An 18,227-nucleotide genomic window follows, 5' to 3' on the forward strand; every position below is an offset into this window, starting at 1 on the left:
TGACCGGGGACGGTGAACACCTAATTAAGGTCTTTTGTTTAACCAGTCAGTACTGTACACTGTTAATCTTACCCCGTTTCCCAATGTGTATAAATCTGGTCGGATGTCATGTTTAATCTGATCGGCTGTTCTTCTGAAAATCGATTTTGAAATAACAATGATTGAAGACCGACTAGATTTTGACAGATACTTACCGCTGCATTATAAAAAACAATAACGAATTAATTCAAATTATTCATGACGTAAAAGTCAAACTTTGAAAACTAAACATTTTTTAGTCAAACTTTGAAAACTAAACATATTTTAGTCAAACTTTGAAAACTAAACATTTTTTTTTATACCTATGGCCCCAGCCCCCCCCCCCCCCTCCAAAAAAAAAAAAAAGACAGATTTTTATTTTCTAATGAGAACATGACTTTATATTTCTTGGAATTATGTAGCAGAATATGCTGTTTTTAACACATGAAATGAAAAAAACCATCTTTCTTTTTTTTTTATAAAAAGTAATATAATTATATTTGGTGTTTACAAATAAAGGTAATTTTAAGAACAAATTGATTTTCGGTGGAGAGAAATTAAGATATTTCACAGGGGGTTGGCCCCAGCGTGTAATAATATAATTATTTATTTTTTAAAACAAAAATCATTTACACAAATAATAAAAACAACATATGTAATAATTATTTATTTAAGAAAAAATCATATGCGGTAATAAGATAAAATTTCTTTTTTATTGATACTGTAAACGATTAAAATAAAATATTAGAAACCGGGAGCAAGCCCCTGTTAGCCAACTTTATTCTCAGTGCCCGAGATTTTGCATGTTGACAGAAATGTTATTTAAAAATTACGATCGAGACAAAATTATAAATCAAACACACAAACAAGAGGCCCATGGGCCACATCGCTCACCTGAGAAGCCTTGACCATTCCGTTCTTTAACAGATTCCCCCTTGTAATACATATTATGACCCCACCCTAACCAACTGATCATAATTTAAACAATTTGAAATCTACACTACCATAAGATGCTTTGATTCAACGTTGTAAAACTTTGATTCCCTGTTGTGGCCCCGCCCTACCCCCGGGGGTCATGATTAGAATTTAGAATCTACACTACTCCAGGATGCTTCCACATAAGTTTCAGCTTTTCTGGCCAAGTGGTTCTTGAGTAGAAGATTTTCAAAGATTTTTCCCATATATTTCTATGTAAAACTTTGATTCCCCATTGTGGCCCCGCCCTATCCCCGGGGGTCATGAATTTTACAATTTCTAATCTACACTACCCTAAGTTGCTTCCACATAAGTTTCAGCTTTTCTGGCCCAGTGGTTCTTGAGTAATAGATTTTCAAAGATTTTTCCCATATATTTCTATGTAAAACTTTGATTCCCCATTGTGGCCCCACCCTACCCCCGGGGGGTCATGATTTTAACAATTTAGAATCTACACTACCCCAGGATGCTTCCACCTAAGTTTCAGCTTTTCTGGCCCAGTGGTTCTTGAGTATGAGATTTTCAAAGATTTTTCCCATATATTTCTATGTAAAACATTGATTCCCCATTGTGGCCCCACCCTATCCTCGAGGGGTCATGATTTTAACAATTTAAAATCTACACTACCCCAAAATGCTTCCACCTAAGTTTCAGCTTTTCTGGCCCAGAGGTTCTTGAGAAGAAGATTTTCAAAGATTTTTCCTATATATTTGTATGTAAAAATTTGATTCCCCATTGTGGCCCTGCCCTACCCCCGGGGGTCATGATTTTAACAATTCAGAATCTACACTACCCCAGGGTGCATCCACATAAATTTCAGCTTTGCTGGCCCAGTGGTTCTTGAGAAGAAGATTTTTAAAGATTTTTCCTATATATTTCTATGTAAAACTTTGATTCCCCATTGTGGCCCTGCCCTATCCCCGGGGGTCATGAATTTAACAATTTAGAATCTACACTACCCTAAGATGCTTCCACATAAGTTTCAGCTTTTCTGGCCCAGAGGTTCTTGAGAAGAAGATTTTCAAAGATTTTTCCTATATATTTGTATGTAAAAATTTGATTCCCCATTGTGGCCCCGCCCTACCCCCAGGGGTCATGATTTTAACAATTCAGAATCTACACTACCCCAGGGTGCATCCACATAAATTTCAGCTTTGCTGGCCCAGTGGTTCTTGAGAAGAAGATTTTTAAAGATTTTTCCTATATATTTCTATGTAAAACTTTGATTCCCCATTGTGGCCCTGCCCTATCCCCGGGGGTCATGAATTTAACAATTTAGAATCTACACTACCCTAAGATGCTTCCACATAAGTTTCAGCTTTTCTGGCCCAGTGGTTCTTGAGAAGAAGATTTTTTAATGACCCTACCCTATTTTTGTCTTTTCTTGATTATCACCCCTTGTGAGGGGACTTGGCCCCTCACTTTAACAATTTAAATTCCCCTTCACCAAAGGATGCTTTGTTCCAAGTTTGGTCAAAATTGGCCCAGTGGTTCTTGAGAAGAAGTCGAAAATGTGAAAAGTTTACAGATTGACAGATGGACAGACAGACAGACGGACGGACGGACGGACGGACGGACGACGGACAAAATGTGATCAGAAAAGCTCACTGAGCCTTTGGCTCAGGTGAGCTAAAAAAATTGATTTTGCGTAAATGACATTGAAATAACTTTAAAAGTTAGATCAAAGATTCGATATAAAATGCGTAAAAAGTAAAAGTTTAATGAGGTTTGACCATTAAGTCACCATTAAGCTTGGCTTAAAGGTGGCTTAATGGTAGCTTAATGAAGTTTGGACATTAAGCACCTGTAAGTTGCAGCTTAATGGTGGCTTAATGGAGTTAACTTCTTTAAGCACCATTAAGTTACCATTAAGCAACCATTAAGCAATTGCTTAAAGGTGGTCTTTCGTTTTGTGTTGAGAAGAAGATTTTTAAAACTTACCACCAAATTTTCATTAATTCTCAATTATCTCCCCTTGAATCAGGGCGTGGCCCTTCATTTGAACAAATTTGAATCCCCTTCACCCAAGGATGCTTTGTGGCAAGTTTGGTTGAAATTGGCCTAGCGGTTCTTGAGAAGAAGTCGAAAATGTGAAAAGTTTACAACAACAACGATGACAGACAATGGACAAATTGTGATCAGAAAAGCTCACTTGAGCCTTTGGCTCAAGTGAGCTAAAAATGCAAGAATTTTAAGGATTAGTTTTTAAATCAAATCAGTCAAGAATTCTCAGAAGAAAAGGACAAGCATCATTTATAAAGATGAAAGCATAAATTAATGCTAAATATGAATATTGATTATTATTGTTTAATGCTGAGTCTGCAATATTTCACTAAAAATGAAAAGAAAATCACAGACAGGGTTAAACCCAGATTGCCTGCATAAAAAAATCACCAACACAATTTCACCAGTCATCATCTTTGTTTACTTTGTACTCATTGACTAAAGTACAAGTGTCAGGGAGGTTAATTTCTGTACACAGTGAAAAGTTGATCATCAACTATAATAGAATGTACTCAACTGGTTCAAACATTTTAACAGATAATACACTGAAAATGCTTAGTACAATGGTCATTCAAAAAGTTTGTAGACTTTTGCCCTAATTTTTTTATTTAACGTCCTATCATATCCAAATTTGGTACACATATTTTAACAACAAATTTGAATAATTTGAGTAAAAAAATTGAAATATATCTTCATATGTATAAAAAATTATCGAAGATTTAGAGGACTTGATTAATCAAAGTACTGAGACAGTACTGAAAGACGGGATCAAAATAATTTTCATGCTAGATTTCACAAATGTGATTTTTTTTTTTTTTTTTAACGAGTTTCGATAATTTTTTTTTTAATTAACAAACTAAAAACAAAACTGTGAATAATATAAATTTGCGTTTTTCATTTAATTTGAAATAGAAACTTCAATAATTGCTAATTCTAGAAACCTTTTTGAATTGTCCAAATTTCACCTGGTCCGAATTAATATTTCTCCGGAAGTAAACAATGGATGATGCGTACGCAGTCGTAATACGTACTACGCCGGAAAGTAGTACTTTGTTTACTAGTGTGTTTTACAATTAATATTTTGAGTTTTCGTATACAAAATGCTTCATTAATTTCATTTATAAAAAAGTTCATATCACTTTCTTCAGTTTGATACAGAATGATTATATTTTGATCAAAACAATTTCTGCACTCTTTCATATAGCGTAGAGTTAATTCATGTGTTATCACCACGGCTTCCTCTTTGAGGGCTCTGACAGTAAACTAAAAGACGGGGTCACGTGACTAAAAATGGCAAAAAACATGACATTGGTGGATGTCATGGAGCAGCGAGTATCAATAAAATTTTGCTTCGCATTATGGAAACTTCTTTAACAAATTTAAAAAATTCTGTACAAACAATGAAATATATAAAAACAAGAGGCCCACAGGTCACCTGAGTATCGTGTAACAACTTTCAAACAAATAACTTTGGTTCGTGTTTTAAACGAGGCCATGAAATTTACAATTCATAATTTTGAAAGAGGCACCATTGCTTATCATAATTATAAACTTAGCATGCTTACTCTATCAATTAATACCCAGAGGTTGATCAGAGTAACAAAGAGAAAATGCACTTCCACTTTATAACCAGTTTTGCACCTCGCCCCAAAGGAACCACGGACCCTGGGGCCATATATTTCAAAATTTTGCAAATTTTATCATAAAATGGTTGATTAATACCAAAGAGCAGATTTCAAAGCATTAATTTATTTTCAGACTATGTACCCCCCCCCCCCCCCCCCCCCCCCGACCCAGGGATGGGGGGCATAAAAAATAACCATTTTGCTAGATGCACCTTTCTTCCTCATAAATATATATACTTGGATCATTGGCATAAAACCCAGAAGCAAAGGAAAAGATTTTTAAAGAATTAATGTATTTTCACTATATAATTTAATATATAGCCTCTCCCTAGCACTAGAACCTCCTGATCCTGAGGCCATAAAATTCACAATTTTGGAAGAGAAGAAGATTTTCAAAGAATAAATGCATTTTCACTATATATTCAAACCCCTGACCCTGGGGTCATAAAATTACAATATTAGAAGAGGCACTCTTGCTCATCATAACTATGTACTTAGTTCATTTAATACCCAGAAGCAGAGAAGAAGATTTTCAAAGAATAAATGCATTTTCACTATATATTCAATAGAGCCCCACCCTAACACCAGAACCCCTGGCCCTGGGGCCATAAAATTCACAATTTTGGAAGAGGCCCTCTTGTTCATCATAACTATGTACTTAGTTAGTTTATTTAATACCCAGGAGCAGAGAAGAAGATTTTCAAAGAAATAATGCATTTTCACTATATAACCTATATAGCCCCTCCCTAGCACTAGAACCCCTGATCCTGGGGCCATAAAATTCACAATTTCGGAAGAGGCACTCTTGATCATCATAACTATGTGCTTAGTTAGTTAATTTAATACCCAGAGGCGGAGAAGACGATTTTCAAAGAATAATATAATCAAAAGAGCCCCACCCAAACACCAGAACCCCTAACCCTGGGGCCATAAAATTCACAGTTTTGAAAGATGCACTCTTGCTCATCATAACTATGTACTAAGTTAGTTTATTTAATACCCAGGAGCAGAGAAGAAGATTTTTAAAGAAATAATGCATTTTCACTATATAATCTATATAGCCCCGCCCTAGCACTAGAACCCCTGACCCTGGGGCCATGAATTTCACAATTTTGGTAGAGGACTCAATGCTCAATACATTCATGCCAACAGTTTGCCTGCTTGATGTCCAGGAATAAAGGAGAAGATTTTTAAAGATTGCAATAATTTGTCTGTTGTTTACAAATTTAGAGCAAATATAGCAAGAGTGAAAAAGATGGGTCGGAAAGGAAAAGAAATGGGGTCAGATGTGAAAACCATCATCATGGAGTTAATGCAGAAAGGTTATTCTCGGAGAAAGATAAGTAAAATGTTACAATTACCTAAATCAACTGTCATAGACATTTGTCGAAAATTTTCTGACACGGGATCTGTTAAAAATAAACCCAGAAGCGGCCGACCTCCAAAAATTGGGCCCCGTGACTATCAGAAGTTAGAGAGGATTGTGAAAACAAATTGTAGATGTTCACTTTCTCATATAATGGCAAAATTTAACGAGGAAAGACCAGAATCAGTTAGTAAAAGGACAATACAGCAAAACTCATTTAGTACGAACACGGATATAGTGAATTCACGAATATTGCGAATTTATTTTGGATCCCGAGCTAAATAAATTGAACGAATTCCTTATATGGATATAACCAATTACGGATATAACAAAGTAATTTCATAGGTCCCAGTGATTTCGTTATAACCGAGTTTTACTGTACAGCATAATTTGCACTAATATAACTACCGGAGAGGTGTTTCTAAGACGAAACTGGTTATTAAAGAAATGAATCGTAAGAAGCAGCTTGCTTGGTGTCGGGGGAAAAGACGATGGTCAGTAGAGGACTGGAAACTTGCGATTTTTTCAGATGAGAGTAAAATTATAATGGGACATGGTGAAAGAATTAGGATTTGGAGAAAAAATGACGAAGGATGGAGACCGGACATTGTTCAGCAGAGGACTTCTCAAGCGAAATACGAAGTCATGATATGGGGGTGAATCTGCAGGGAGGGTGTTGGAACTATGACGCCAGTAGAAGGAAATATCAATGCTGCTAAATACCAAGATGTCTTAGATGAAAACCTATGGCCTGCTCTTGTAAGACATTTCCCTCAAAATGGCTATTTTTTCAGGATTATAACACACCAGTCCACTGAGCCAGGTCAACTCAAGAGTATACGTAGCTAGAAATCGAATTAACTGTTTAAGCTAGTCTGCTCAGTCACCAGACATGAATATAATAGAGAATGTTTGGTTACACATAAAAAGAAAACTTCAGTCACGCACTGCTGCAATAAAATCGAGAGACAATTTGATCGAGGAAATTTGGCTCATATGGACAAGTATCACGCCTGCTTACATTTAAAGCTTGTATGGCTACATACCAAAGCGGATTCTAAATGTAATCCTACTCAAAGGACACCTTACGAAGTATTAAATCGTAAGTAATTAATTTTTTTAATTTTCAAAACATTTTCATTGAAATTTTAGCTTGTAGATTTTTTCATACTACCGCTGTCAGTGTAAACACGCCACTATTTTGACCAAATACTTTTCGCACGTGTCTGTATTTGTATAAATATGGAAAATACAATTTTTGAGTGGTAGCGAAATTGAATCAGACGATGGATGGTCTGCAAAGAAACAGGTTTTAGTTTTAAATCTTGTCAAAAGAGTTAGGAATGTCATTAAACTTGATGTGCGTTTCACTGTTGCCGAACTATTCGAGTTACATATACGTGGTAAAGAATTTGAAAACACTTACAACCTAGTTCATGCTATTTGCACAATTGTTAGCAAACTAGGTGTTAAGTGTTACGGATACGTTTTTAAGCATGGAGAAGACTACAAACCTTGTATGAAATTAAAAAGCAGAATAATTTTGAGAAACTTTCTCAGCTTTGTTTTTGACGTTACAATGTTGGTTAACCGTGCTCCATGGTAACAAAACATGCTGCTTTAAAAATTAACTAACTTGAGTTCTATTTAATCAAATGGAATAAAACTTCACACTTCGACAAAATAAATGTTCATATTTACGATAATGTGTTCACCTCTCATCTTGTAATAATAATATGATGAGGAGGAACATATAAGTCTACCGTATTTGGCAAAGTATAATAGGCATTGATCTAAAATATGCACCCCCCTTTTTGAGTCTAAAACGGGGGAAAAAACACAGTTCGAATGTATTATACGCAACAGAAAATTTTATCAAGCGATGTTCTGAACTTTGAAAATCGCGGTAATTTGTTACAAAATTGGCACAAAGATTAAGTGTCAAAATTTTACTGAACACATTTTTTTTTTCAAATACATTTATAATTTTCTCTTAATCCTAAATTTCTATACCGCGGCAATCTGGAGAAAATTATTTTTTTCTACAAAGCACAAGATAATGTTGCATAAAAGTATTTATTTCTTTCTACAAAGCACAAGATAATGTTGCGTAAAAGTATTAACAGAGTTTATTATTTTTTTTCTAAGCATACAGTGATTTTGAAATAATACATCGCCATATTCTTTGGTGAAATTACTTTATTTCAACAAAGCATGAAATATTGTTGCAAGTTTTAACAGTTGTCATATTTAATTTTAGGTAATTATGCTGAAAATTGCGATACAATACTTTAACAGGACACTAGATTGAAACATCAAAGTATTAAAAAGACTATGATTTTTCCTCTTTGGAATCTTTGCGGATATCTTATTTTCTACAGAGCACGAATAAATGATAACACTTAATTAAGTTTATAATAATAAGCATACTTCATATTTCATTTCATTTAAACAAGAGGCCGATAAGTATAAGATAGGTAAAATTACATCTAACAAGTGTTTAATTGTTTAATGTGTCATAATCAACACATGCTCACACATACGAACGGTCATAAACCAACCCCCGATTTTTAAGAAAAAAAATAATAAAAGTAATTAAAAGGACAGTAAATAATTAGTGCTCGAACTGTAAAAACAATGCTTTGGAGTTGGTAGACAATTAATTGCCTGGAGGAATGTTGAGAGATAATTATCAAGTGACCAGCGCACGTGTTCACAACACCGGCTTCCTTTCATTTGGACGTATAGAAGGGTGTTTATGTTGCAGTGAATTTTCACTGAGTTATTCAAAACCTAAAATAAATTTTTATTTTATTGTATTTCATTAAAAATGAAAGAAAAAGTGAGCAAGCTCACATACCCCACGCTCCCCCAAAACTCAAAGTGCTGAAAATCCCGTAAAAAATAAAAGAATCGGAATTTCCCCATAATATGCACATCTACACATTGTGTCCTAAATATATGCAAAGTTTGATGAAATTCTGTGCAGCGGTTTATGAGGAGTTGCACTGACAAACTGTTCATCACTATATTCAAGATATCCCCAAAAATCTAAGTTGTAAAGTGCCAAAATTCCCAGAAAAATAAAGGATTCCGAATTTCCTGGTAAAATGCACATCTACACATTGTGTCCTAAATATCTGCCAATTCTGACGAAATTCTGTGCAGCGGTTTATGAGGAGTTGCGCTGACAAAATGTTCATCTGTATATTCAAGGTATGGCCAAAAATCTAATTTGAAAAGTGCCAAAATTCCCAGAAAAATAAAGGAATCGGAATTTCCTGGTAATATGCACATCTACACACTGTGTCCTAAATATCTCTAAAGTTTGATGAAATTCTGTGCAGCGGTTTATGAGGAGTTGCCCTGACAAAATCTTCATCTCTATATTCAAGGTATGGCCAAAAATCTAAGTTGAAAAGTGCGGAAATTCCCAGAAAAAATAAGGAATCGAAATTTCCTAGTAATATGCACATCTACACATTGTGTCCTAAATACCTGCAAAGTTTGATGAAATTCTGTGCAGCTGTTTATGAGGAGTTGCCCTGACAAACTGTTCATCTCTATATAAAAGGTATGGCCAAAAATCTAAGTTGAAAAGTGTGGAAATTCCCAGAAAAAATAATGGAATCGGAATTTCCTGGTAATATGCACATCTACACATTGTGTCCTAAATATCTGCAAAGTTTGACGAAATTCTCTGCAGCAGTTTATGAGGATTTGCGCTGACAAACCGTTCATCTCTATATAAAAGGTATGTCCAAATTCCTTAGTTAAAATTTGGTGTATTTCCCTGAAATTATATTGTAATAGGTATTTCCTGGTAATATGCACATCTACACATTGTTTCCTAAATATCTGCAAAGTTTGATGAAATTCTGTGCAGCGGTTTATGAGGAGTTCCGCTGACAAACTGTTCATCTCTATATTCAAGGTATGGCCAAATGCCTAAGTTAAAAAGTGCGGAAATTCCTGGAAAAAATAATGGAATCGGAATTTCCGGGTAATATGCACATCTACACATTATGTCCTAAATACCTGCAAAGTTTGACGAAATTCTGTGCAGCGGTTTATGAGGAGTTGCGCTGACAAAAAAAAAGGACTGACTGACACTCTGACCGACACTCTGACGGACGGGTCAAAAACATTATACCTCACGCAACTAATTGCGTGGGGTATAACAAGAGGCCCAGGGGCCACAACGCTCACCTGAGCATAAGCACATCGGCTAGGAAAAAGCACATATCAGATCAAAACTAAATGTTTACTAAGGTAGGGGGGGGGGCTTGAATTTTGACCCCCAGAGGAACATGATTTGAACGAACTAGAATCTACATTACCTGAGGATGATTCCATATAAATATTACTAATCATGGCTTTGAAGTACTTGAAAAGAAGATTTCAAAAGGTTTCCCTATATATTCCTATATAAAACTTTGGTCGACCATTTTGGCCCCACCCTAACCCTGGGGGTCATGATTTGAACAAATTTAAATCTACACTACCTGAGGATAATTTCACATGAGTTTCATCTTTCCTGGTCCAATGGTTCTGGAAAAGAAGATTTTTAAAGATTTTTCCTATATATTCCTACGTAAAACTTTGATCGGCCATTTTGGACCCTCCCTACCTCCGGGGTCATAAGTTGAACAATCTTGAATCTACACTACCTGAGGATGATTCCACATGAGTTTCATCTTTCCTGGCCCAGTGGTTCTTGAGAAGAAGATTTTTAAAGATTTTTCCTATATATTCCTATGTAAATCTTTGATCGGCCATTTTGGCCCCACCCTACCCCTGGGGGTCTTGATTTGTACAAACTTGAATCTATACTACCTGAGAATGATTCCACATGAGTTTCATCTTTCCTGGCCCAGTGGTTCTTGAGAACAAGATTTTTTAAAAATGCCATTAATTTTTAATAAATTCATGATTATCTCCCCTTGGAAGAGGGTGTGGCCCTTCACTTGAACAAACTTAAGTCCCCTTTACCCAGGGATACTTTGAAGCAAGTTGGTTGAAATTGGTCCAGTGGTTCTTGAGAAGAAAAAAAAATTGTGAAAAGTTTACAACAACGACGACGACGACAGACAACGGACAAATTTTGATCAGAAAAGCCCACTTGAGCCTTCGGCTCAGGTGAGCTAAAATTGACATTACTTTGTCTGACAGATTTTGTACATGTGCACTATGATTACGGAAGCACGTGGAATAAAAATAACATTGGTAATGGCGGCCTACACAGAGACGATAAACATGCAGCTCAAATTAATTTTAACTTGCTTTTTCATGTCACTTTAGCATCAAAAGATTATGAAAGTGACATTTTTAACAAGCATACTTTCCAATAATATTAAACTCTCCGAAGTTTAAAATATGGAGATAAACAAAAGAAGTTGCATATGTCTCTACGTAGTACTACGGTATGTACGTGTGATAGCCATGTTTCACCTGAAAGAAAAACTTATCAAAATCACACTGTGATGTAAAATACGCATGCACCCATTTCTCACAGAAATTTATTTTAGGAAAAAAATGCATATTATATTCCGCCAAATATGGTATATACTTTTTGAATGACCCTCGTATTTATGAAAAAAAGAAATTTAATTTTCTTACCATGCCTTTCTCTACTTTCTCATCTTGTATAAGTTTATTTTCCTTCTCCCTTTTCTCTATTTCTTTTAAAAGATTCTCTGTCTCATCTTCAGCTTCATGTTCATGGCAAAATTCTGATAATTTTTTCTGAGCAACATTTTTCTGGGGCTCTAAATACATGTCCTCTTTAACTGGTAATGAAAAATTCCTTTTTTTTTTCTCTTCTGTCTTCTGACCAGACAAAATCATATTCTTTTGTGATTCCTCTACAAACTGCCTATTTAAATAATAATAATAAAAAAATTCATACCAAAATATAATTTTTGTGATGTCACAACCTTTGTTATAAAAATTAGATACCTTTCAACAGCTTTCATGATAGATTATTCTATACTTCTTTAATCAAGAAGTAAAAATATTAACCTGCACAATATCAATAGAAGCTAGGATTATGACAATCAGAATAATAATTAAAATTTTAGAGCAAAGTAACAGAAAATTACTTTAAAACATGTGCATGTTTAACCTGAATCCATCTCATCCTTCCAAAAACAAAGGACCTTCTATGTCAGTGAAACCTTACACATAAACCCAAAATGAACAAGTCAATTAAAATAAGAAAAGACCAGAAGTCTCTGTCAAGACTGTAGCTCTACTGGTTTGTACTTATAACAAAGGATGAGAAAAGAAGCCACTGCCATCAGACCAAAAGAAGGAGTAGCATTTTAAAGGAATTTCACACATTTCTATTTTTAGTAACAATGGCAACACCGTTCATCAAAATTAAAAAACCGACACACTATTTTATGCATCTTAGTATAGTCTACTTGTGTGCCAAATTACATTGAAATCAGACCAAAATTGTAGGAGGAGTAGCATTTTAAAGAAATTTCACAGAAAATTCTATTTTTAGTAACCATGGCAATACTGTTCACCGAAATCAAAAACCAATGCACAATTCTATGTATCTTAGTGTAGTCTACTTGTGTGCCAAGTTATACTGAAATCAGACCAAAACTGTAGAAGGAGAAGCGTTTTAAAGAAATTTCACAGAAAATTCTATTTTTAGTAACCAGGGCAACACCATTCATCTAAATCAAAAAACGATGCACCATATTATGTATCTTAGTATAGTCTACTTGTGTGCCAAGTTATATTGAAATCAGATCAAAACTGTAGGAGGAGTAGCATTTTAAAGGAATTTCACAGAAAATTCTATTTTTAGTAACCATGGCAACACCGTTCATTGAAATAAAAAAACCGATGCACTATTTTAGGTATGTAATTACAGTCTACTTGTGTACCAAGTTATATTGAAATCAGATTAAAATTGTAGGAGGAGTAGCATTTTAAAGGAATTTCTCAGAAAATTCTATTTTTAGTAACCATGGCAACACCATTCATTAAAATCAAAAACCAATGCACTATTTCAGGTATCTTAGTGTAGTCTACTTGTGTGCCAAGTTATATTGAAATCAGATCAGAACTGTAGGAGGAGTAGCATTTTAAAGGAATTCCACAGAAAATTCTATTTTTAATAACCATGGCAACACCGTTCATTGAAATTAAAAACTGATGCACTATTTTATGTATCTTAGTATAGTCTACTTGTGTGCTAAGTTATATTGAAATCAGACCAAAATTGTAGGAGGAGTAGCGTTTTGAAAAATTGTTTACAGACAGACGGACAGACAGAGAGCTAGACAGACGGACGACGGACACCTTCCTATCACATTACCTCTTCTGGTCTCTGACCAGTAGAGCTAAAAAACTAAAAAAAATGAAGTTGATAATTCCAGGTGCACTGACCGTCATATGGTGAATAATACGTGTACAAATTTTCAGATTAATCCTTGCAATAGTTTCCGAGAAACAGTCTGCACAATACCACAAAATAAAAATAAATGAAAAAAACCTGTAAAATGCAAAATTATCATCCAATCAAGATGAAAATACCAGGTGCACACCTTAATATGGTGAATAATAAGTGCAAATTTTCAGACAAATCCTCCCAATAGTTTTTGAGAAATGGTCCGGACAAAATCTCGTCTACAGACAGACGGACGGACAGCTAGACAGACAGATGGACATGGTGATTCCAATTAACCCCTATAAACTTCGTTTGCAGGGGTAATAACAAAATTCCAATCATTATCTTTGATCCAGGTAGACATTAAAGATCAAGATCAATCTTACCTTTGTCTTGTATTTTCCTCTTCTTTAAGAAAAGGTCTGAACAAAACCCATTCCTCTTTGTTGAAATCTGAAAATGATAAATTGTATAATTTTATAATCTACTTACTATGATGTAAAAAACAAAAGGCCCATGGACCTTATAGGTCAACTGAGCATCATGCAACAACTTTACAACGATTGACTTTGGTTCATGTTTTAAACTAGATGTCATGGCATTCACAATTTTGAGAGGGGCACCACTGCTAATCATAACTATACACTTAGCATGTTTAGTTTAGTTACTTAATACCCATAGGCAGGGTAGGGGAACAAAAAAATGCATTTCAACTAATCAGTAATATTCAGCAATAATCAGTAAAGTGCCCCTACCACACACGAACCCCTTGGTCCACACATTTTACTATTTTGGAAAAGGGTGCCTTTTCCAAAATAGTGCCTTTCAAAAATATTTGATTAATACAAAGGAGAAGATTTCAATCAATTAATTCATTTCCAGTATATAAGTAGAGCCCTCTCCCCCTCTATGGTACCCCTGACATAGGGGCATTGAAATTCACAATTCAGGAAGAATGGCCCTTGCTCATCATAGCTATATATAGGTAGATTATCTGCTTAATATCCAGGAGCAGAGAAGAAGATTTTCAAACAATTTCTGCATTTTCTCTATACAACCAATAGAGCTCCGCCCTAACAACAGAACCCCTGACCCTGGGGTCATAAAATTCACAAAGGTATTCTTCCACATCATAACTATGTACTTAGTTTATTTAATACCCAGGAACAGAGAAGAAGATTTTTAAAGAAATAATCTATTTTCACTATATAATCAATAGAGCCAAGCCCTAACACCAGAACCCCTGACCCTGGGGTCATAAAATTCACAAAGGTATTCTTCCACATCATATTTATGTACTTAGTTTATTTAATACCCAGGAACAGAAAAGAAAATTTTTAAAGAAATAATCTATTTTCACTATATAATCAATAGAGCCCCGCCCTAACACCAGAACCCCTGACCCTGGGGCCATAAAAATTCACGAATTTGGAAGAGGCATTCTTTCTTATCATAACTATATACATGTACTTACTAGTTAGTTTATTTAATACTCAGTAGCAGAGAAGAAGATTTTCAAAGAATTAATGTATTTTCACTATATAATCAATAGAGCCTCACCCTAACACCAGAACCCCTGACCCTGGGGCCATAAAATTCACAACTTTGGAAAAGGCATTCTTGTTCATCATAACTATACAGTAAAACTCGGTTATAGCGAAGTCCTGGGGACCTGTGAATTTAATTCGCTATATCCGTAATTCGTTATATCCGTATAACGAATTCGTATAACCATATATAGCGAATTCGCAATATGCATGTTTTCCTTCAAGTGTTACTATAAAATATGTTAGGGAAGCAAATATTACAAAACATACCTTCGATAACTAAGGTTTTGTTATGAATTGAATTTTATTTACAAATGCTGAAAGAAAATAAAGTCAGTTTAAGTTATCAAATTTTGAGATTTTTGAAAGTTCGTTATAAAAGATGTAAAATTCATTATATTTAACCTCAATGGGACTAAAAATCAGTTCGCTATATCCGTAAATTCGTTATATCAGAGTTCGTTATAACTGTAAAATTTTACAAAGATTTTTTAAGAATTTTGCCGGGGACCCAGAAAAACTTCGTTATATCCGTGAATTCGCTATATCCGTGTTCGTACTAAACGTGTTTTACTGTATACTTAGTTCAATACCCAGGAGCAGGGAAGAAAATTTCAAACAATTTCTGCATTTTCTCTGTATAATCAATAGAGCCCCGCCCTAACACCAGAACCCCTGACCCTGGGGCCATAAAATTCACAATTTTGGAAAAGGCATTCTTCCTCATCATAACTATATACTTAGTTCATTAGTTGAATACCCAGGAGCAGAGAAGATTTTCAAACAATTTCTGCATTTTCTCTGTGTAATCAATAGAGCCAAGCCCTAACACCAGAACCCCTGGCCCTGGGGCCATAAAATTCACAATTTTGCAAAAGGCATTCTTCCTCATCATAACTATGTACTTAGTTAGTTTATTTAATACCCAGGAGCAGAGAAGAAGATTTTTAAAGAAATAATGCATTTTCACTATATAATCAATAGAGCCCTACTCTAGCACTAGAACCCCTGACCCTGGGGCCATGAATTTCACAATTTTGGTAGAGGACTCAATGGTCATTACATTCATGCTAACAGTTTGACTGCTTGATGTCCAGGAGTAAAGAAGAAGATTTTTAAAGATTGCACTAATTTTAGTGGTTTTGGCCCCACCCCTCAGGCCCCAGGGGGGACAGGGACCATGAAATTCACAATTTTTGTTCCCCTTCATCCATAGATGCTTTATGGCAAATTTGGTTGAAATTGGTTGAGTGGTTGCCGAGAAGAAGCTGAAAATGTTCAAATGTTAACACACGACAAACGACGCATGACGACGGACGGAAACAGATAGCAATAGGTCACCTGAGTTTACTTAGGTGACCTAAAAATAATTAGAGGAACTGTGAACACTGAGTTCACAAATTGATTCTTCCTGCTCCCATGTGATTAAACACCCCTGTAAACATGCAATCGGCAATTCTGATGAGATCGGCAACACCGATTGTTAAATTCAATTACATAAGGAAGATGGGGTACAATAAAACAGTGTTTTGTCCCGGCCATTTCTTCACAATTTTCCTACAGCATTTTTGACTCTTCAGATGCAACTATGGAAGTTCTGATCTATGAATTAAACAAGAGGCCCAAGGGCCCTTGAATCACTCTTCTGATAGATTGTACAATCTATCACTTCTATTTGAAGCCTCTAACCTTAAGTATCCTAAGACCCAAGCTGTATCAACTGACAAAGTTTGATGATTCTTAGCCAATTAGGACTGAAAATATTTTTAATAATAAAGCTATAAAAAACCATAAGTACATCACAGTGACCTACATTAAGATTGAAGTTTTCTGAGGACTCAAGATGCATTAATAAACAAAGATTGAAGATTCTAAGCCAATAAGTATTTGAGATATTTAAAAGTAGGTCACCGTGATCTACTTTTTTGTCTACATTCTTTGAAAACCTAAGATACATCAACTGACAAAGTTTGATGATTCTAAGCCAAGAAGTACCTGAGATATTCAAAGGTAGGTCACCATGACCTACTTTTTGATCGACATTGTCTAAAAACCAAAGATGCATCAACAAACAAAGTTTAGTGATTCTAAACCAGTTAGTACCATAGATACTTAAATAAAGCCATAAAATGTCAAAAATTGTGACCTATTTTTTGGACATCATTCTCCCAAAACCCAAGATGCATAAATTCACAAAGTTTGATGATTCTAAGCCAATTAATACCTAATATACTTAAATAAAGCCATAAGATGTCAAAAATTAAGTCACCATGACCTACTTTTGAACATCATTCTCCGAAAACCTAAGATGCATCAACTTACAAAGTTTGATTATTCTAAGCCAATAAGTACCGTAGATACTTAAATAAAGCCATAAAATGTCAAAAGTAGGTCACAGTGACCTACTTTTTGGTCGTCACTCTCCGAAAACCCAAGACGCATCAACTCACAAAGTTTGATGATTCTAAGCCAATTAAATGCCTAAAAATACTAAAATATAGCCTTAAAATGTCGAAAGTAGGTCACAGTGACCTACTTTTTGGACATCATTCTCCGAAAACCCAAGATGCATCAACTTACAAAGTTTCATGATTCTAAGCCAATAAGTACCGTAGATACTTCAATAAAGCCATAAAATGTCAAAAGTAAGTCACCGTGACCTACTTTTGGTCCTCACTCTCCGAAAACCCAAGATGCATCAACTCACAAAGTTTGATGATTCTAAGCCAATAAATACCTAAGATACTAAAATATAGCCATAAAATGTTGAAACTAGGTCATCGTGACCTATATTTTGGTCGACATTTTTTAAAGTCACAAGATGCATCTGCTGACCAAGTTTGATGATCCTAGGTCTGAAGGTAATCAGAATATGCCTTTTAAACAATTCGAAAACAAATGCCTGCACAATTTAAAAAGTAGGTCAAAGTGACCTAAATATAAATATGTTTTAAGGTCCCAAGATGCATCAATTTACAAGATTTGATGATTCTAAACCTCTCAGTGTCTGAAATAATTGGATTAAATGTTTTAAAAAGAATTAATCATAAAGTTCAAAAAGTAGGTCACAGTGACCTACCTTTAAGCTATCATTGTTCAAGGACCCAAGATGCATCAACTGACAAAGTTTGATGATCATAGGCCTTAAAGTGCCCGAAATAGGCCTTCAAATCAACTTGAAAACAAATGCACACAAAATTTGAAAAGTAGGTCACCGTGACCTACCTTTGAGTTAACATGATGTGAAGTCCTGAGATGCATCAACTTACAAGATTTGACGATCC

General features: G+C 35.0%; 1 protein-coding gene across 3 annotated transcripts in view; it reads right to left on the reverse strand.

The window, feature by feature from the left end:
* The window catches only part of LOC134279700 (multidrug resistance-associated protein 1-like), a 333,553-nt gene that overhangs the window by 17,789 nt on the left and 297,537 nt on the right, over positions 1-18,227 (reverse strand). For all 3 annotated transcript variants that reach the window (XM_062762127.1, XM_062762126.1, XM_062762125.1), the window contains 2 exons: positions 13,783-13,849; positions 11,608-11,863 (listed from right to left, as the gene is read on the reverse strand). In XM_062762127.1, coding sequence (XP_062618111.1) covers positions 11,608-11,863; positions 13,783-13,849 — 323 coding nt within the window. The remainder of the gene's footprint in view (positions 1-11,607; positions 11,864-13,782; positions 13,850-18,227) is intronic.

This window comes from Saccostrea cucullata, unplaced genomic scaffold (assembly GCF_032062105.1).
Source record: "Saccostrea cucullata isolate Sc308-1 unplaced genomic scaffold, CSIRO_AGI_Scuc_v1 ctg515, whole genome shotgun sequence".
NCBI lineage: Eukaryota > Metazoa > Mollusca > Bivalvia > Ostreida > Ostreidae > Saccostrea > Saccostrea cuccullata.